Source organism: Rutidosis leptorrhynchoides, chromosome 8 (genome assembly GCF_046630445.1).
Source record: "Rutidosis leptorrhynchoides isolate AG116_Rl617_1_P2 chromosome 8, CSIRO_AGI_Rlap_v1, whole genome shotgun sequence".
NCBI classification, from domain to species: domain Eukaryota; kingdom Viridiplantae; phylum Streptophyta; class Magnoliopsida; order Asterales; family Asteraceae; genus Rutidosis; species Rutidosis leptorrhynchoides.
In genome coordinates, this window is record NC_092340.1 from 61,457,605 (window position 1) to 61,479,829 (window position 22,225).

The 22,225-nt window shown below is 33.9% G+C and overlaps 1 protein-coding gene across 1 annotated transcript; it reads right to left on the minus strand.

The window, feature by feature from the left end:
• Positions 1–859: 859 nt before the first annotated feature.
• On the minus strand, positions 860–4,232 carry LOC139862323 (uncharacterized). Its single transcript, XM_071850916.1, has 8 exons — positions 3,815–4,232; positions 3,014–3,119; positions 2,731–2,823; positions 2,445–2,640; positions 2,177–2,355; positions 1,845–2,089; positions 1,229–1,386; positions 860–1,148 (listed from the first exon to the last, which is right to left on the minus strand). The coding sequence occupies exons 1-8, from the start codon at positions 4,167–4,169 to the stop codon at positions 981–983; spliced, it is 1,500 nt and encodes a 499-aa protein (XP_071707017.1). The 5' UTR covers positions 4,170–4,232; the 3' UTR covers positions 860–980.
• Between the last annotated feature and the right edge of the window lie 17,993 nt (positions 4,233–22,225).

The following is a 22,225-nucleotide window of genomic DNA, read 5'->3' on the forward strand; positions in this document are numbered from 1 at the left end:
TCAAGTCCGATAGTGCAAAGCATATTCACGGGTTAGTCGAGACTGAATTAAAAAATTTAGTATGTGGTGTGTCCCATGTTTGGGTTTGTGAAATTGGCGACCATTCGGTCATTGGAAAACTGATTGAAGATGGTTTTGATATGGATCTAACGCTGCTTACAATTAGGCTATTCAAAACCGTCACGATCCCGTAGTCGGTGATGTCGGAACTTCGACTTTTGCTCAATCAGTGGGTGATGTCTCGGGGTCTCCGCTACATGCTAATCAAGGTGAATCTTATCACGTAGCTTTGAATAAGGTTGGAAATTTTTTAGGTGGTGGTGTTGAATCCGATGGCGTGGTCATTCAAGATAGTGTGGTGAACCCGGCTAAGAGTTCGAAAAAGGTGGTGTTGGTGATTTTGGAGTGGATGGCTCTCCTTGTGTCATGGACGATTCTAGTAGACTTAAGGAGGGTATTATTTTACATAAAGGTGTTGTAGTTGTTGGTGTTTATTCCACCTCAAATGTTAGTGACAAGAATGTGGGTGAAGATCTTAGTTTTGTTCAAAATGAATTTGGTTACTTTCGGGCGATGATCACGTTAGAGATGCCACCTCACACAAGGTAATCCTCCACTACTTCTATGAATTTGGTTGAATAATAATCTGTAAACTTAAATATTCTTCATTCTTAACTTTGGTCGCAGGGTTGTCAAATTAGAATGGGAGAGACTGTATGCTGCAACGTGAGGGATTTGTTTGACGAATTCCCAACCCCACATTTAGTTGTTGAGATTACTCCGTTCCCTGCTGGCCCACTCTCAGAAAGTGATTATGCAAGGGCTGAAAAGTTAGAGAAAGTTCTCAGATCTGAACCTTCAGTGTGATCATCGATTTTGTACATAACAAATGAATATCATGTACATATACATCTTTGTTTAAGATCAAAACTTGAATTCTAAAAGAAGTTAGATATAGTTGTGCTACAACTTGTAATAGTTTAAGTGAAAGGGTAGAAGTTTGAAAATAGCAGACTGCCAATTAGGATATAGGCTGCACAGTATCCCCAGATCAAGTATCCCCAACCCTTATGAGTCCTGGGAGATACCAATACGTACGAAGCAAACCAATAGATAACAGGGCTTGATGACAAGAACCGCGTTGCAACCTGTAGTGAATAATATTATTAAATACATAGAATCATGTTCTTCGAATAAAATACTATTACGGTGTGTGTGTGTGACTGACCTGAACGTGCATGACAAAAAACGCAGTGGCAACCATGAAACTCAAGTGTAAAACAAACGGTATGATGATAATGGGAAATTTCTCCAACTTGTTTGTTGAAAGCATGACAGGAGTCTCTTCTTTGACATTACGCTTTCTCCTTCTACGAGCCTGATCTTCTGTTATTATATAAATAATAAATAAATATAATTAAAAGAAACTTCTTCATACGTAGGGTAACTTTGCAAACTAAATATAAGGGTTCGTTTGGTTGCCTTTTGATGGAATGTTTCAGCACTAGCATTCAGTGCGTTTGTTAGTGACATCTGAATGATAAATGATGTTGAACCATTCAGACTTGAAATACTTTCTTAATCGTTAAACACCTCCATTTTCTTTAATATGTTATATCCAGAACACTTATCAAACAACTGTATTATTTTATTTATTCATTTAAAAGGTTAACACATTAATTTAAATCATTCATAGAGTTCATTCAGAATGATTATCAAATAGCTTATTGTCGTTCATAACTAACTTCAATCAGAATCTTTGAATCATTAAGATTTGAAGCATTCAGTGCTTAATTATTCTATTTTATCAAACCCACCCTAAATTTCATGTTTTGGATTCATACCTCGAGTTACGGTAGATATTTCTTTCTCCAATGAATACGTGTTCCTTGTATTTACTCCCTGATAGAAACGCAAACTAGGATCTCCATAACTATTTGATGTATCTTGAAAACCAAGTGAAAAGAAGGCCTTAGGCTGTAGCTTTACATAATGGATAATTGAGCAAAGTGCAATGGAGAGTATTGGTGATGCGAGAAGAAAATTTGGTAGCTGTTTTAGTTGAAAATAACGTAGAAAACCAACTCCCCTAATATCCAAAATAAATCATCAATATTAATTTCAAACTTAATCACATCATCTATGTTAATCAGTCATAATAAAAATATGAACATACCAGTAATGACTTTGAATATAATTGTACATCAAAGGAATCTTCGCTTTACACCAAGGTGTTAGTTTATCTGGATCATGTCCGTAACATAGATTGTAATATCCATATACTTGAAAAGAAACAAATGGAACGAATACAAATATGCAACGCAAAATTCCGGATACAAGAACCCGAATCGCCAACTGCATGGATAAGGTATAAATACAAATAACATTAAAAAAAAAAGTTAAAAGGGAGCAACATGTGCATTGTAGAATAAGCATAAGCTTACAAATATGCTCTTGTTAAAAAATACAGCATTGTAAGCTTGATGCATGGTTTGGAAACCGATGTACCCTGCATTAAGCACCCCGTTTGATCTTGCACATCCGGATAAAGCAAACGATAGTGCTGTCAAATTATTTGCACCCGACATCAAAAAGTATAATCCTCCAATTGATAATAAGGCATACAAACTTTCAGAGTAACTGCAAAAGCAAAGTATCAGTTATAGATAGCAAGCAGTTCAGACATGATACATTAATATTTTGTTTTTAAGAAAAAGAATAAAATAATACATGGATGAGTAGAATATAGATGCTGGATTGAAGCAGAACAAGATTGACGCCCTTAATGAAGCCTCTGAGTCCTTCAGAATAATAACAGAAAGCCTTTAGTGAGAGAAAACAAGAAAAAATGTCAGGGAAAGAACAAATCTTGTAATGCTAATGAGATCTACAACTTTTAAAGATTATTGGATCCATAGTCAATATGTCAAGAAACTATACAAGTAGGACTAAGAGAAAAAAATGCATAAAGAAAAAAAATAAGGTTGCTTGATTTATGGGTTGAAATAGTTACCTATACAGAAAAACTGCAGCAAAAATAAATGAGAGGTTGCTAACAATATATCCAGACAATGCCAAAACCGCCCTATATCCAACAAGTGGAACTAAAGGCTGAAGAACTGCATATTTAGTCACGACAAATTTTTTAGAAACAATGAATAAGTAATAGGAATAACAAGAGATATGTTGAATAAGCAAAAATCATATTTGCAAGTACAATGTTTCTTATAAGAAAATCATACTATCTTTTAGTGAATTACTTTACTATATGAAATAAATGACATCCATTTTGACTTTGAATGTCAAACATGTCAGAATTCAACTTCAGATATAGGGATTCTAAGCTTCCTCCATCTAAGTAGCTAATGTATCAAACCTTATAACAAGTACTACAGATAACAAATGGTGTGAAAACTCAGAAAAACGGATTCAACTCATGCGTTTTCTATTGGAAGAATGAGAGCTTACAGTGTCAAGTTCAGTAACTATACTTCTTGCAGACAATTGAGCATCTATATTAGTTTTATTCAGTGGCGGAACTTGAACCTAAGTTTTAGGGGCGCGAATTTGATAACTGGTTTACTACTACAAATAAATGAACCTGTTCACTTTAGATTAATGCAGGTGTGGTCCATTAACTAGCAAGTTTATAATACGTATGTATGTATTATAAAACTTATATAAATGTCAAGTTTATAACTTTGTTTCTTTATATGATTCGAATCGAATATAAAGAGTGTTTACCGTATATATAATAATATATAGACACGTATATAAAGATCTTATATTCAGTAACAAAATTAAATAATCTGACCTGATCTGGAAATTAACGAAATACAGAAAGGAAGAAGGGGCAAAAAAGCATAAGTCTGTTCATATTCATAGCCACACTCAGCGATTCGAACGAAATACACACTGTCCCAAACGATGCCGTTTTCAATCGCTGCAGCGATTCGAGGAAATTGAATTAACTGTTCATGGTGGTCAGTGGTGGTGGAAGTGAGACAGCTAGGGTTTATAAATGCTGAGGTATCGTAAGGGTGGAGGATTGATCTAAATATGATTGTTAGGGCTAATGTAATGACTCGTGATGCAATTGCTGATCGGAGAACAATAGTAGTATGGTTAATTTGAGATTGATTGTTAATTGTTGATAAGTTGATCGTCATTTTGATTCAATTTTGTTGCTGACTGAGAGTTAGGGTTGCTGGATTTTGATAAGTTATTCACTAGATTTAGATTTAAGAGCCGACCCGTGCCGTTCCACGGGTCAGCTCTATAAAATAGTACTATTAGAAAAAGTTATTATTGGTATCGATTACTTGTATTATATAGTTATAATGACGAAACCTCATTATTGAAAGTATTTGTATTGAAACCAAATTTATTGTAAATTTAATGATCGTAAACGCTAAAAATGAAAACAAGTTCTAATGCAACAATCAAAAGTTTCATTCTCCACTAGTGCATTCCCAAAAAACTATACAACGTAATTTTCTTAGATAACATAATTTTCTTAGCTTTACATATTAAAGTTTGGTGGCGTTAGACAATGCATATCAGCATATGCCACGAAAACTATACAATAAAGTTAAGCTTGACTGCAGTTGTTACATACTTAATCGCATGCCACAAGGTAGTTAAAAACGGACTCTTTACAAAGCAATGGTGGCTAAGAGGAGTTTCTCCTCTAGATGAAAAAGGCCTTCTATCGATCATGATTATAGTTACGTCATTGATTCATCACACAGTTGTTAAAGACAGGCTCTTTACATACTCGATTCACCTTAATTTTCCCGTATACTCCCCCACTATAAGGTAATAAGTTTCTTTAAAGCATGGCATAGGATAGAACAATTATGAGCTTTCAACTTACCTCCACAAACGGGTTGTGCATCGAATATCACTCTACCATCATAAACAACAATTCCATTATTGTAAGTTTTTTCAAAAAGAATGTATAAAATGGATAAACAAATTCAGGATAAGAAAAAACTATAATTTGGGTTTACCGAGACTAAATGAAGTTCTAAGGACCTAACGAAATGGTATAATAAAGCATTACAGCAAATACGTGGAGGACATGTAAAGATAGAACGATTCATCAAACAAAATACATGTAACATCCTGTTTTTTTTCAACAAGTGGGACGCCGTCCAAAATCGTGGGACGCCGTCCAACATTTAAGGGCTGGACGCCGTCCAGATTTTGGGACGCCGTCCAGAATAACTGGCGGGCCAGCTGAGGGTTTTTAGATATTTTAGAAGGGGTATTTTGGTATTTTCACATTGGAACGTGTTTAAGGCCTCTAGATCAGTTTTGGGGTGTGTCATTACTCCACTTTCAACAACCTCAACCCTACCATTTCAAGTTTAGAGAGAGAGAGAGATTTCTAGTGTGAGAAAACTCAAGGAAAGGAAAGAGAAGCTAGTTTCGGGTCCTACCTCGAGTATTAAAATTGTTCATCTAGTTGCTAGCTACGCGGTGATAGTAGTGGTAAGTCCTAATATTCCTTTTCTTACTTAATTAGTGTTAAAGGGTTAGGGTTTTGGTTAGTGTTGAACCTAAAACCCATAATTGATGATTTTGGGGATTTTGGGTAAGGATGAGTCATGAAAGACTCAAGATCTACTAACCTAGGATTTCAAGTGTTAAATGGTGTAAATTCGTCTAAATGGGTTGGTTAATCACTAGCTCAGTTGTGTTGTTAGTAAAATTGGTTCTAGGATTTATGGTTGACTTGAAATGGGTCAAATGGGTGGGTTTGACCTAGCGGGTTAAATTGAGTATGAAAACACCCTAGTTATGTGTTGATGGAAGTCTTAAAGCCTTAGTCACTAGCTTTTAGTGATTAGTTGTGGGTCTCGACCTTTAATGTGTGATTCTAGTGCAAATGGGTCATAAATGCACTAGTAAGGTTAGTTGGTGGAAAGTCCAACTCATTATGTGAATTAATTGAGAATTAATTGTGTTAGGTGACTCGCTTTGAAGTTACAAGTGTTATTAGAAATCTCGCCAAGTCGACAAGGTGAGTGGAATGATTATACATATGTGTATATAATGTATTTACTTGTACGAGATTCGATGTGGGTTTAAGTTCGGGCGATCGATACCACATCGGGTCAATATATGATATGGGTTTAAGTTCGGGCGTTCGATGCCATGTCATGTATGTGTGTGGGCTTGTATAGTGGGTTTAAAGTTCGGGCGTTCGATACCACATTAAACGTGACGGGTGGGTTTAAAGTTCGGACGATCGATACCACTCCGGGGTTAGTGTTATAATTCGTTGTACACTAACGGTTGTTGGGAACACCGATGGGAAATTCGAAGTACCATTCCTTTGTACTATTGGTTAACCATGGTTATGTGTTTTGTAGTGTGGAACTTTATATTATTCGAATTATATATGCTATTGTTTGTGCTAGCTTGTGGTCTTGGAGATTTTAGCTTTATACCTTGCGTTGGTATGTCATTTAAATTGCTAGCATGTATGAGGTAATTGTGTAAGTGCTTGCAAGTAGGTGTATTATATATGTATATGTATAATTATTGCATTCACTAAGCGTTAGCTTACCCTCTCGTTGTTTACCTTTTTAGGATCTGGCTTGGATAAGGGCAAGGGTATTCGCTTGGATTAGTGGCTCTCGGGGGTTATAGCTTTTTAGAAGTTCGAACAAGATTTGGGTAGTTTAACCCCAAACACCATGCTCTAGTGATGTTTGGCAATTAAACTTTCAGTGGTCGAAACTCGTATTTCGTACTTAATGGTATTTTGGGCATATGTGGGCCCCGTGATGTAAAACTAGTTTTTATTGTGGAAATCCCTTAGTTTTACTTATGTTGATATGTTGTGATAATATACTTCTTTGGAAAGTGTCGGGAGGTGGGTTTTTCGTTCACGTAAAAAAAGAAAACTGGTCAGTCCCTGTTAGTGAAACTGGACGCCGTCCTAATTTGTTGGACGCCGTCCAAGGCTTTAGTACTGGACGCCGTCCAGGAATCTGGACGCCTTCCAGATGTGCTGGTTTTAAATTTTTTTTTTGTCGTGTTTTTGATATACCGAGGGTTGGGTCGTTACAAGTGGTATCAGAGCATGGTCTAAGGGATTTAGGTGACTTGAGATAGGCGCCTAGACTTAGACTTTTGTGTTGTTAAAATTATGTGCGGGACTTGTAGGACTACGGGTCGGTACGGGTTTTGATTAGTTCTTTGGTGCATAGGCGGACTAACTATGCTTATGTTATGACATACTAATCATGTGTTATTGTTTTGAACATCGAGCAAGATGGTTGTGATACGTTTGAGCATGGCACGGCATGTGAACGTAATAGTGAGTCGCGACCACTATTACGGTTGCAAGTCAAGTCAATCAAGGGTGTACGACAAGTATCGAGCTAGATGTGGTGTGTGTGCGGTCATATACATAGGTATATATGTGTATTAAATTGTTGGTGATGTCTAATCCATTTTTAATCTTTAGAATGAAGACGAGAAACGGAACGGATACTAATGGCAATGGTGGTCCATCTCATGTGGAGGAAGATGAGATGACTACCAAGATTGAGACTGCTTTAGAAAACTATGTTTCGGTTTTCTCACGAAGGGTTAAACAAATATTCGAAGAGTCAGTTTCGGAACAAATTGTCGATATGATTCAAGAACGTATGACCAATGCCGTCAAAGAAGAAGTTGAAAGGAGGTTTCCTAGACCTCAAAATGGGGGCGAGTTGGAGTTTAGCTATAAGAACTTTTTTGGCGACTAAGCCTCCTCACTTTCACGGGGATCCCGACCCCATGAAAAGTGCAGCTTGGATCTCCAATGTTGAGGGTTGTTTTCGCACGACCGAGTGCCCACCCGAGAAGAAGACAAGGCTTACTACTAGTTTGTTGAGGGGCCATGCTAAAGATTGGCTCGATGGTTAAATTGATATGGTGGGTGATGCGACTTTTGTGGGGTTGTCTTGGGCGGAGTTCAAGAAGGAGTTTTGTCACGACCCGGAAAATTTCGACTAATTTTAAACCAAACTCTCGATACGATATAATATTCTTGACACGGTAAGAGAAATCTGTTAGGTTAAATCTCAAAAATTTTGAACTGTTTCATATATTCATTTGACCTTCGACTATTCCCGACGATTCACGAATCACTATCTGTAAATTAATATGTATATATAAATATATGTATATATATATTATGATATGAAATACGTAAATAAAATATTATATGATTTAGTTGATAGAAATATTAATGTAAAATAATTCACGATATAACTTATTATTAAAACATATCTATATATCTATAAAGTAAGTTATTAAACAATATATTGTAACACTCATTTGTTATTCCGACTAATATTAAATAAGTCTAATACAAACTTATGAGGAATTAAAACTAAACGTCGGTAGATAAATAAACTTCATAGATCTTAGGATTTATATATATAATGACTTGAATAAATAAATTTAATTGATGTAAAAAGTTGGGTTTTTCTGTGAACTTCTTATCCGCCACAAATTTAACAACGGAGTACGCAAAAATAGTCCGTGGAAAACTGTCGGTAGATATTTACAACCTACTATATTAAGCACGTTTTAATATTTTATGGATATATTATATATACAACTGTCCAATATACTTTTCCACTTTAGGAATCACACAGAGACCACACATTTATTAATCCGTGAATTGATTTGATTATTGTACAGTATTGTTTCACTTCTGCAAATATATCTATCTCTTATTATATATACATGACACATATAGTGTCACCCAAAACTCACCACTCACACTATATTTTCCCTGCTTTCAATCGAGCTAGAACCTTCACCTAATCTCCACCATTTAAACCACCACTATCACTTGTGTCTATCTCTCCTAACCAATATGTGTCTATCTCTCCTAACCAATCAACAACCACCTTTATCCAATACCACCACCTTTACTCTCCTGCTTACAACACTATCAACCACCATGGGTTGTTGCTATTGTTTTTCTGTTTGAAAACCCCCACCGTAACACCACTTGAACCACCGTACCACCACCTTGACAATCCTTCTCTCTCAATCTCTCTCCTCTCACTTCCTCTCTCTCACCTTTACTATCTTTTGTTTCCGGTTTCAGTGATAGAAACAGCCTCAAACCCTCACAACTATAGTACTAGCTACTGCTATACTTATGTTCATTCGAAGGAGAAACGGTTGTGTGCTTACAGTTTCTGTTTCAACTGCTACAATCACCACCGCCACTAAAGCACCATTTTTTATCCCTCTCAAGTCTCAACCGTAAATAACCAACCTCCCCATCATTTCTGTTTCAGACGAACCTAAACCAAACATCACTGCAACTTATGTTTTCCGATTTCGATTGAACACGAACCCACTTATTATTTTTTTTTAACGTACGTACCCTACAAGTTCAATATTTTGAATACTCATAGTCTATCTTGATATATCTGTTGGAAATAAAAAGCATTATCAAAATGGAGACAAAATGAATTGCATGTGGAGTGATTCACAAACTTTATGGTAGGCCAAGTTAGTGGAACAATGAGCTGGACGTCTTTTAGCTTCAATACCCAAACAATTAAGTTGCTGTAGCCATCGAATTATTAGTGGGCAACCATATTCCTTTTTTTTTTTTTAATATTTGGCTGTATTCCATTATTTTAAATGAACCGAGGAGTGGTTCTATATTTTTGGAACCGTACATTTTTTTTTCGGTTGAACTATGTTGGACACGAGAGGGATAGAGACTAGCTGGTGTTCTTTATATATTTTTTTTTCCGCGAACTATGATAGTAGTATTAGGCTGATATCGATTGGGTCGAAACCCAACTTTCCTTTGGGCCAGTTTTATAGCAAACGTCACATATTGTTTTGTTGAGGTTCAATGATGATGGATATGCTATGGTAATGACGATGATAATGGTGGTAAGAACATGATGATGATGGTGAGTTAATGATGTTACAGGTATAATGATAATGATATAGATGATACATGAAATGATAACCTTAAAGATGATGATAAAGATGAGGTATGTAAATCGTGATGTATAATATATGCTTGATGATGATGATGCGTGTATTATATATGAAGACGATGGTGTATGATGAGGAAGATAATAATCATGGTATGATATTGATAATGATGTTGTGATTCTGTAAAAATAAGTACGTTAATGTTAAATGGGTTTTTAAAGAAGGCATAAGGCAACTATAGTATAAAATAATTTAAGATGATAGTTATTTCAGAAAGTATCGAGCGGTTCAATGGTTTAGGATGTGGGTTGAGAACCTAGAGGTGTCTAGTTCGATTCAAAGTCAGGATATCTATTTTTTTATTACGACTAGGCTGCTAAATGACCTGCTGTTGGGCTGCCCTCCTCTGTTGGGCTGAAAGATGGAGTGTTGTTGGGTTGGAACAAGACTAATAACCAGGTTAAATATATTGGGTTTGCAAAAATACTTCAGAGTGGTTAGAGATGTTTGTGTGAGCGTGAGGTCATGGGTACAAGTCCCGTTTGGAGCATTTTCTTTTTAGAAGGGTATACTCTTTTAATTCCATTTACATCATCATTATTATTATTATTATTATTATTATTATTATTATTATATTATTATTATTATTATTATTATTATTATTATTATTATTATTATTATTATTATTATTATTATTATTATTATTATTATTATTACTATTACTATTATTATTATTAGAATTAATATTATTTTTATCATTATTATTATCCCAATCATTATTATTTTTAATATTAATATTAGTATTTTTACATTATTAGTATTATTATCATTTTCAGTGTTACTAGTATCATTATTATTTTTATAACAACCATATTATTATTATTATTATTATTATTAGCATCAATATTACTACTAATATTATTATCATTACTACAATAAAAATTAGTCATATAGAGATATACTTAACTAAACTATATTAACATTTTTATTTAATTAAAGTATATAAAATAAATACATTTAATTAAGTTATTAATGAAACATTAAAATAACAACTATATCATTAATAATACATAAATTTGTTCGATTACAATAATATGTGTTAATATATATACATGTTATAGGTTCGTGAATCCGAGGCCAACCCTATACTTGTTAAATGACGTCATATGTATTTTTACTACAAAATACAATAGGTGAGTTTCATTTGCTCCCTTTTTAATTGCTTTTGCAATATATATTTTTGGGCTGAGAATGCATGCGCTGCTTTTATAAATGTTTACGAAATAGACACAAGTACTTAAAAAAATATATTCTACGTTGAGTTGTACCACTGGCATATTTCCCTGTAGCTTGGTAACTACTATTTACATGGGTATTGTAAACACGAATCCTGTTGATAGATCTATCGGGCCTGAAAACCCCAACCGAACTGGACGACCAGTATTCAACGGTTGCACAGTACTTCGTTTCGGTGACTACACTTGGTACGGTGTAGGGAGATTTCATAATAAAGGGAATATGCGACGTTGATTAAATGTTAAGTATGGTTACCAAGTGCTCAACATCTTAGAATGCTTTTCATACACTTGCGAGTGTATTATGTTTATGATTATGAAATCTTGTGGTCTATTAATATATTAAAAAGATTGTTATGATAAACCTATGAACTCACCAACCTTTTGGTTGACACTTTCAAGCATGTTTATTCTCAGGTACGAATTAAGTCTTCCGCTGTGCATATGCTCATTTTAAGGACATTATTTGGAGTCGATCATCGCAATGGGACCAAATGTTGATGACTTCGTCCAGGAGGATTAGGACGGGTCATTTCAGTTGGTATCAGAGCGGTGGTCCTAGTGAACCAGGTCTTGCATTAGTGTGTCTAACTGATAGTTGTTAGGATGCATTAGCGAGTCTGGACTTCGACCTTAGCTGCATATTATAAGTATTGTTTATCATTCCTAGTGGAATATTACCTGCTTATCATCCCTAAGTCTAGACACGACTTCCTACACTTATTTGATAGATAGTCTACAGATAAATTCATATCTTAGCGTATCTGTTACTGTAGACTTTATCTGACACGTTTCCTTATTTTTCTTCATAATCTACGGGATCTCTGTACTATGTATAGGTATTCTATATAATTAGAATATCATCCGATATCCAAAAATCATTTCATATCGAAAAATCCCTTATTCAATCGCACGCAATGGAACTCACCATTAGATCAAGTCCCTCGGATTCCGAGATGGAGTTCCACTCCAGCTCCGAAAGCAGCGTCACCAGAATGAGTCAATCAATCAGCCATTCCCAATTCATCTGATGAGTTCGTAGTCGGTTTAATCAATGGAGACGCGAAGAAGGCGATCCTTTTCACCAACCGAATTCACCTCTTGGCAAAGAACCTGAAGCACTTACCGGCAAACCTATCCGAAACACCATCTTTTCACCCTCATTTCTAGAATAGATCGCAACGATTACATAATCTCTACAATTCGAAACCTTATTCATCCGCTTGTTCAAACCGTCAACCATCCCGCGGTAATGGAAAAAGTTAACGAACTTTGCGCTCGAGTAGTGGCTTTGGAGAATTTGGTATAAAACTTACCAGCACCAGCACCAGCAGCATCACCGACATCACCAGTACCACCAACAACCCAAGTTTCAACATCACTTGCCTCAACATCTCATTCTGTACCTCGAGCCTAACCATCGTTCTACGTATCGTACTATCTACTTTATCTTCGTTCTACCTATCGTTCTACATCGATTATCTTCGTTCGACATGGCGATTACGTAATCTCTAATGTTTTAGAGATCATGTAATCAAGTACTAATGATAAATCAGATGAGTTTAATATCTTATTGACTCATTAGATCCATGATTACATCTGAAGAAAATATATATGCAAGTATATTTTGATAAAGATTGTAATTAAAAATTCTTTTGTACAAACTGTTAATGATGAAAATATTTTAACGGGTAAGTAATACTCGAGGAATATTTAGATTTCACATTAATAAGTTACACTATACATTCTTCGAATCTGATTCAACGGTCATTTACTGTCCTATTTACATCCACCGATATACGTATTCGTTCACCACAGAATCCATTTTCGTTCAATTTCATATTTGGATTTTTACCTATCAAAATTCAACAAGTGGCATAATGAAGAAAACATCGGACAAAGTAAAATTTGTTAGAAACAAACGAACTAACTAATTAAAATATTGTTAAGAATCCACGCTAACTGTTCCTAGCTAACTGTTCCTAGCTAACTGGATACATTTAATTTATCGCAATTTAATTATTGCAATTTACATTCTCGCAATTTTATTTATCGTCATTTAATTTCTGTTATTTACTTTTACGCACTTTAGATCGGGACACATGTACACAATACGTCGGATTAATTCTGAGACAATACGTTGTACACGGGTCATGATATATATTTATTTATTTTACGCACTTTAAATAACGGGACACGTATACAAGGTTTCGACCTATCATATCGACCCATCTATATATATATTTCGGAACAACCATAAATACTCTATATGTGAATGTTGGAGTTGGCTATACAGGGTTGAGGTTGATTCCAAAATATATATATGGTTTGAGTTGTGATCAATACTGAGACCGATACACGGGTCACGATACGTATTAATTAATTCGAATATTATATATTAAATTATATATGAATATATTGGACTATTGGACAATTGGACTGCTAACTTTGGACAATTAAAATGAATTAAAATATTGATTATAACATATGAAACTAAACAATTCTTCAAGTTTGCCACTTGATTTCATCTTAAACCTCATTTGTACCTCGACGATTCCAATCCGTGTTCAAATCTTTCATGATTCTTGGAAACACCACGATCGAGAGGATGAAACAGCAGCACTTCATCTACGGAAGAAAAGATTATGCATATAGTTATGCACCGGAAAACACTCGAAACCTGAGTAAAACGATTAACACGTATTTGTGCTAGCTTCTTTAGCGTTGTTATTACCGAAAATAACTTTGCAATCCCTTTCCAAAGTAGCCAATTTTGTCACAGCTCCAGCAAATCAACTTCGACTTTTCATTCGAACAAATCATATTATAACTTTGATATATAAGTTGCCCTTCATCATCATTACCGGAGGACCTTTTATATTCCATCATATTGCCAGCAGACGTAGCAGCAACCTCGTTGCTCCTTGACCTAAATCTCTCTGACAAATCACTATATTTATCTATTGAAATCTTATCATATGCTCATCGACATCTTGTAGCGATAGTTGCCATACTAAATGCCGGGAAGCATTAATCATTAATTCTCGAATTTCGCAACATTCTTATGTCAACAGTTATATATCTATATATAACATATATCTTCTAGATCCGATGAAACTTTCAACGAATATCTTGCTCCGAAGTCATGTTAAAATCTTGCGGAAAATTTTTCTTCATCAACCTTCGATCTTAGAAATTCCAAAATATCGTCAAAAATATCTTCGATATTTCTGAAGATATATTCATAAATATTCTTGTCCAAAATTATCTATCTCTTCGTGCTATCTATATTACATCATAAAAGAAACTGTTTTAGTTTCTATATTCTGTAACGATCGAGTTTAAATTATGAATAATTTCCTAGAGAAGTGTTGGGAATTGAAGCATGAGTTAGTATAATATAATGACGCCGGGCCAACGTGGTTATATTACAGTAAGTCATGCTAAATTTCTAATGTAACGTGATGATGATACACAGACCTTATCCTCATCATGTGCCATGTTACACGACTCTTTCATTCTACTTAATCTTTAAGCACATCACGAAAATATTTCCTTGATATTCCTGTTCTTCCGTAAATTCCAACAGTTTGTTAATAAATCGTGTGACTACATTTTCTTTCTGATTAGAAGATTTTCTTAAATTCTTTGAATTTCAGAATTCAATAATGACTACGTTCAAAGTTAAAAACGAACCTCTATTTACTTCATTTCATTCTTTTGTGATAGCTTCACTCGTACGCTTCACATAATCGAATCGTTTCATCTATATTACTCAATAGAGATAAAACTCTATTTATCAACTCATATTCATCATGGAAAACATTTTTATTGATAACCATGACAACAACGATCAAATTTCGGGGACGAAATTTCTTTAATGGGTAAGTACTGTCACGACCCGGAAAATTTCGACTAATTTTAAACCAAACTCTCGATACGATGTAATATTCTTGACACGGTAAGAGAAATCTGTTAGGTTAAATCTCAAAAATTTTGAACTGTTTCATATATTCATTTGACCTTCGACTATTCCCGACGATTCACGAATCACTATCTGTAAATTAATATGTATATATAAATATATGTATATATATATTATGATATGAAATACGTAAATAAAATATTATATGATTTAGTTGATAGAAATATTAATGTAAAATAATTCACGATATAACTTATTATTAAAACATATCTATATATCTATAAAGTAAGTTATTAAATAATATATTGTAACACTCATTTGTTATTCCGACTAATATTAAATAAGTCTAATACAAACTTATGAGGAATTAAAACTAAACGTCGGTAGATAAATAAACTTCATAGATCTTAGGATTTATATATATAATGACTTGAATAAATAAATTTAACTGATGTAAAAAGTTGGGTTTTTCTGTGAACTTCTTATCCGCCACAAATTTAACAACGGAGTACGCAAAAATAGTCGGTGGAAAATTGTCGGTAGATATTTACAACCTACTATATTAAGCACGTTTTAATATTTTATGGATATATTATATATACAACTGTCCAATATACTTTTCCACTTTAGGAATCACACAGAGACCACACATTTATTAATCCGTGAATTGATTTGATTATTGTACAGTATTGTTTCACTTCTGCAAATCTATCTATCTCTTATTATATATACATGACACATATAGTGTCACCCAAAACTCACCACTCACACTATATTTTCCCTGCTTTCAATCGAGCTAGAACCTTCACCTAATCTCCACCATTTAAACCACCACTATCACTTGTGTCTATCTCTCCTAACCAATATGTGTCTATCTCTCCTAACCAATCAACAACCACCTTTATCCAATACCACCACCTTTACTCTCCTGCTTACAACACTATCGACCACCATGGGTTGTTGCTATTGTTTTTCTGTTTGAAAACCCCCACCGTAACACCACTTGAACCACCGTACCACCACCTTGACAATCCTTCTCTCTCAATCTCTCTCCTCTCACTTCCTCTCTCCCACCTTTACTATCTTTTGTTTCCGGTTTCAATGATAGAAACAGCCTCAAACCCTCACAACTATAGTACTAGCTACTGCTATACTTATGTTCATTCGAAGGAGAAACGGTTATGTGCTTACAGTTTCTGTTTCAACTGCTACAATCACCACCGCCACTAAAGCACCATTTTTTTTATCCCTCTCAAGTCTCAACCGTAAATAACCAACCTCCCCATCGTTTCTGTTTCAGACGAACCTAAACCAAACATCACTGCAACTTATGTTTTCCGGTTTCAATTGAACACGAACCCACTTATTTTTTTTTTTAACGTACGTACCCTACAAGTTCAATATTTCGAATACTCATAGTCTATCTTGATATATCTGTTGGAAATAAAAAGCATTATCAAAATGGAGACAAAATGAATTGCATGTGGAGTGATTCACAAACTTTATGGTAGGCCAAGTTAGTGGAACAATGAGCTGGACGTCTTTTAGCTTCAATACCCAAACAATTAAGTTGCTATAGCCATCGAATTATTAGTGGGCAGCCATAATCCTTTTTTTTTAATATTTGGCTGTATTCCATTATTTTAAATGAACCGAGGAGTGGTTCTATATTTTTGGAACCGTACATTTTTTTTCGGTTGAACTATGTTGGACACGAGAGGGATAGAGACTAGCTGGTGTTCTTTATATTTTTTTTCGCGAACTATGATAGTAGTATTAGGCTGATATCGATTGGGTCGAAACCCAAGTTTCCTTTGGGCCAGTTTTATAGCAAACGTCACATATTGTTTTGTTGAGGTTCAATGATGATGGATATGCTATGGTAATGACGATGATAATGGTGGTAAGAACATGATGATGATGGTGAGTTAATGATGTTACGGGTATAATGATAATGATATAGATGATACATGAAATGATAACCTTAAAGATGATGATAAAGATGAGGTATGTAAATCATGATGTATAATATATGCTTGATGATGATGATGCGTGTATTATATATGAAGACGATGGTGTATGATGAGGAAGATAATAATCATGGTATGATATTGATAATGATGTTGTGATTCTGTAAAAATAAGTATGTTAATGTTAAATGGGTTTTTGAAGAAGGCATAAGGCAACTATAGTATAAAATAATTTAAGATGATAGTTATTTCAGAAAGTATCGAGCGGTTCAATGGTTTAGGATGTGGGTTGAGAACCTAGAGGTGTCTAGTTCGATTCTAAGTCAGGACATCTATTTTTTTTATTACGACTAGGCTGCTAAATGACCTGCTGTTGGGCTGTGTAGTGACCCGAACTTTTCCATGTTTATATATATTAAATGAAATTGATATTTACATGATTAAGTGTTTCCAACATGTTAAGCAATCAAACTTATTAAGACTTGATTAATTGGAATAGGTTTCATATAGACAAATGACCACCCAAGTTGACCGGTGATTCACGAACGTTAAAACTTGTAAAAACTATACGATGACATATATATGGTTATATATATAGTTAACATGATTTTATTATAAGTATGTATCTCATTAGGTATTTTAACAATGAGTTATAAACATAAAAATGAGACTATTAATTTAAGAAACTCGAAAACGATATATATAACGATTATCGTTATAACAACGTCTTACTAGGTACATATGAATCATATTAAGATATTGATACACTTGGTTAATTATGTTAAATGATAAGTAAATATATTATTAAGTGTATTAACAATGAAATACATATGTAAAAATAAGACTACTAACTTAATGATTTCGAAACGAGACATATATGTAACGATTATCGTTGTAACGACATTTAACTGTATATATATCATACTAAGATATATTATATATCATAATATCATGATAATATAACAATTTAACATCTCATTTGTTATAATAAATAATGGGTTAACAACATTCAACAAGATCGTTAACCTAAAGGTTTCAAAACAACATTTACATGTAACGACTAACGATGACTTAACGACTCAGTTAAAATGTATATACATGTAGTGTTTTAATATGTATTCATACACTTTTGAAAGACTTCAAGACACTTATCAAAATACTTCTACTTAACAAAAATGCTTAAAATTACATCCTCGTTCAGTTTCATCAACAATTCTACTCGTATGCACCCGTATTCGTACTTGTACAATACACAGCTTTTAGATGTATGTACTATTGGTATATACACTCCAATGATCAGCTCTTAGCAGCCCATGTGAGTCACCTAACACATGTGGGAACCATCATTTGGAAACTAGCATGAAATATCTCATAAAATTACAAAAATATGAGTAATCATTCATGACTTATTTACATGAAAACAAAATTACATATCCTTTATATCTAATCCATACACCAACGACCAAAAACACCTACAAACACTTCCATTCTTCAATTTTCTTCATATAATTGATCTCTCTCAAGTTCTATCTTCAAGTTCTAAGTGTTCTTCATAAATTCCAAAAGTTCTAGTTTCATAAAATCAAGAATACTTCCAAGATTGCAAGTTTACTTCCAAGTTTTCTAAATCCATTCCAAGTAATCATCCAAGATCAAGAAACCTTTGTTACTTACAGTAGGTTATCTTTCTAATACAAGGTAATAATCATATTCAAACTTTAATTCAATTTCTATAACTATAACAATCTTATTTTGAGTGGAAATCTTACTTGAAATTGTTTTCGTGTCATGATTCTGCTTCAAGAACTTTCAAGCCATCCAAGGATCATTTGAAGCTAGATCTATTTTTCTCATTTCCAGTAGGTTTAGCCAAGGAAATTGAGGTAGTAATGATGTTCATAATATCATTCGATTCATACATATAAAGCTATCTTATTCGAAGGTTTAAACTTGTAATCACTAGAACATAGTTTAGTTAATTCTAAACTTGTTCGCAAATAAAAGTTAATCCTTCTAACTTGACTTTTAAAATCAACTAAACACATGTTCTATATCTATATGATATGCTAACTTAATGATTTAAAACCTGGAAACACGAAAAACACCGTAAAATCGGATTTAAGCCGTCGTAGTAACACCGCGGGCTGTTTTGGGTTAGTTAATTAAAAACTATGATAAACTTTGATTTAAAAGTTGTTATTCTGGGAAAATAATTTTTATTATGAACATGAAACTATATCCAAAAATTATGGTTAAACTCAAAGTGGAAGTATGTTTTCGAAAATGGTCATCTAGACGTCGTTCTTTCGACTGAAATGACTACCTTTACAAAAATGCCTTGTAACTTATTTTTCCGACTATAAACCTATACTTTTTCTGTTTAGATTCATAAAATAGAGTTCAATATGAAACCATAGCAATTTGATTCACTCAAAACGGATTTAAAATGAAGAAGTTATGGGTAAAACAAGATTGGATAATTTTTCTCATTTTAGCTACGTGAAAATTGGTAACAAATCTATTCCAACCATAACTTAATCAACTTGTATTGTATATTATGTAATCTTGAGATACCATAGACACGTATACAATGTTTCGACCTATCATGTCGACACATCTATATATATTTCGGAACAACCATAGACACTCTATATGTGAATGTTGGAGTTAGCTATACAGGGTTGAGGTTGATTCCAAAATATATATAGTTTGAGTTGTGATCAATACTGAGATACGTATACACTGGGTCGTGGATTGATTCAAGATAATATTTATCGATTTATTTCTGTACATCTAACTGTGGACAACTAGTTGTAGGTTACTAACGAGGACAGCTGACTTAATAAACTTAAAACATCAAAATATATTAAAAGTGTTGTAAATATATTTTGAACATACTTTGATATATATGTATATATTGTTATAGGTTCGTGAATCAACCAGTGGCCAAGTCTTACTTCCCGACGAAGTAAAAATCTGTGAAAGTGAGTTATAGTCCCACTTTTAAAATCTAATATTTTTGGGATGAGAATACATGCAGGTTTTATAAATGATTTACAAAATAGACACAAGTACGTGAAACTACATTCTATGGTTAAATTATCGAAATCGAATATGCCCCTTTTTATTAAGTCTGGTAATCTAAGAATTAGGGAACAGACACCCTAATTGACGCGAATCCTAAAGATAGATCTATTGGGCCTAACAAACCCCATCCAAAGTACCGGATGCTTTAGTACTTCGAAATTTATATCATATCCGAAGGGTGTCCCGGAATGATGGGGATATTCTTATATATGCATCTTGTTAATGTCGATTACCAGGTGTTCACCATATAAATGATTTTTTATCTCTATGTATGGGATGTGTATTGAAATATGAAATATTGTGGTCTATTGTTACGATTTGATATATATAGGTTAAACCTATAACTCACCAACATTTTTGTTGACGTTTAAAGCATGTTTATTCTCAGGTGAATACTAAGAGCTTCCGCTGTTGCATACTAAAATAAGGACAAGATTTGGAGTCCATGTTTGTATGATATTGTGTAAAAACTACATTCAAGAAACTGATTTCGATGTAACATATTTGTATTGTAAACATTATGTAATGGTCGTGTGTAAACAGGATATTTTAGATTATCATTATTTGATAATCTACGTAAAGCTTTTTAAACCTTTATTTATGAAATAAAGGTTTTGGTTTGTTTTAAAAATGAATGCAGTCTTTGAAAAACGTCTCATATAGAGGTCAAAACCTCGCAACGAAATCAATTAATATGGAACGTTTTTAATCAATAAGAACGGGACATTTCAGTTGGTATCAGAGCGTTGGTCTTAGAGAACCAGAAAATTTGCATTAGTGTGTCTTATCGAGTTTGTTAGGATGCATTAGTGAGTCTGGACTTCGACCGTGTTTTCTTTAAAAATGATTGCTTAACATTTTTGTTGGAAACTATATATTATTAACATGTATATATTATGTGATATATTAATCTCTTAACATGTTTGATATTGTGTGATAGATGTCTACCTCTAGCACAAATCCCATTGACTCACCTAATAATAACAAAGAGTCGAATATATATTGGACTGATTCACAAGTTCCCGAAGAAGAACCGGAAGAAGAATCAGAACCAGAAGAAGAATCAGAACCGGAAGATGAGGAACCGGAGGAGGAAATAGAACCGGTGGGGGAAATAATAAAACGGTTAAGTAAAAGAAAATCCTCAATCAACCGACCAAGGTTAATTATGGTCAATGGTGTTTCCGCCAAGGAAGCAAAATATTGAGAGGATTACCAATTCTCCGATGAATCGGATTCCGATGAGAATTCCGATGATGTTATAGAAATTACCCCAACTGAATTTAAAAAGGCAAAAGAAAATAATAAGGAAAAGGGCATAAAAATAGAGAAATCTAATTCCAATCCCGATGAACTTTATATGTATCATCAACCCCCGAAGCCCTTAAGTTGTAACAATGACCTGGGAACCTCTAAACCACCAGGTTTTTCTAAACCGTTGTGGAAAACGACAGCTCGTATTAGGGGAACATCATATATCCCTAGAAACTTGGCAAAACGAACCAAAACCGAAGAAGAAGAAACGAGAGAGTCGGAATAAGATAGTTGTATTCGTGTGGTGTAATATATGTAATATAGTGTGCTTATGCTTTATGATATATGTAAAAATTGCTTGTATTAATAAGTATTTTTTTTTATGAATCTAACTCTTGTCTATTTTACAGTATAAAAACACAAAATGGATAGACAACCCAATATTTTAAGAGACCTACCCGGAGACATGATTGATGAAATCTTGTCTAGAGTCGGTCAGAATTCTTCGGCACAACTATTTACGGCGAAATCAGTTTGTAAGACATTCGAAGAATGTTCCAAGAATGTCTTGGTTTATAAGAGACTTTCATTTGAAAGATGGGGGATATCACATTGGGAAACCCATAAGTTACGATATGTTTACTTTGACGCATATATTGCGGGGAACCCAAATGCTATTTTACGCAACGGGTTAAGAAATTATTTTGACTCAA

What these genes read in the sequence shown, in the direction of transcription:
- LOC139862323 (XM_071850916.1), bottom strand. Translation starts at nt 4,169, where the DNA reads ATGACGATCAACTTATCAACAATTAACAATCAATCTCAAATTAACCAT. An exon ending in TTCGTTAATTTCCAGATCAG is followed by an intron (nt 3,120 to 3,814) that starts GTCAGATTATTT and finishes CTAAATATGCAG; the next exon opens with TTCTTCAGCCTTTAGTTCCA. An exon ending in TTTTTAACAAGAGCATATTT is followed by an intron (nt 2,356 to 2,444) that starts GTAAGCTTATGC and finishes TTATCCATGCAG; the next exon opens with TTGGCGATTCGGGTTCTTGT.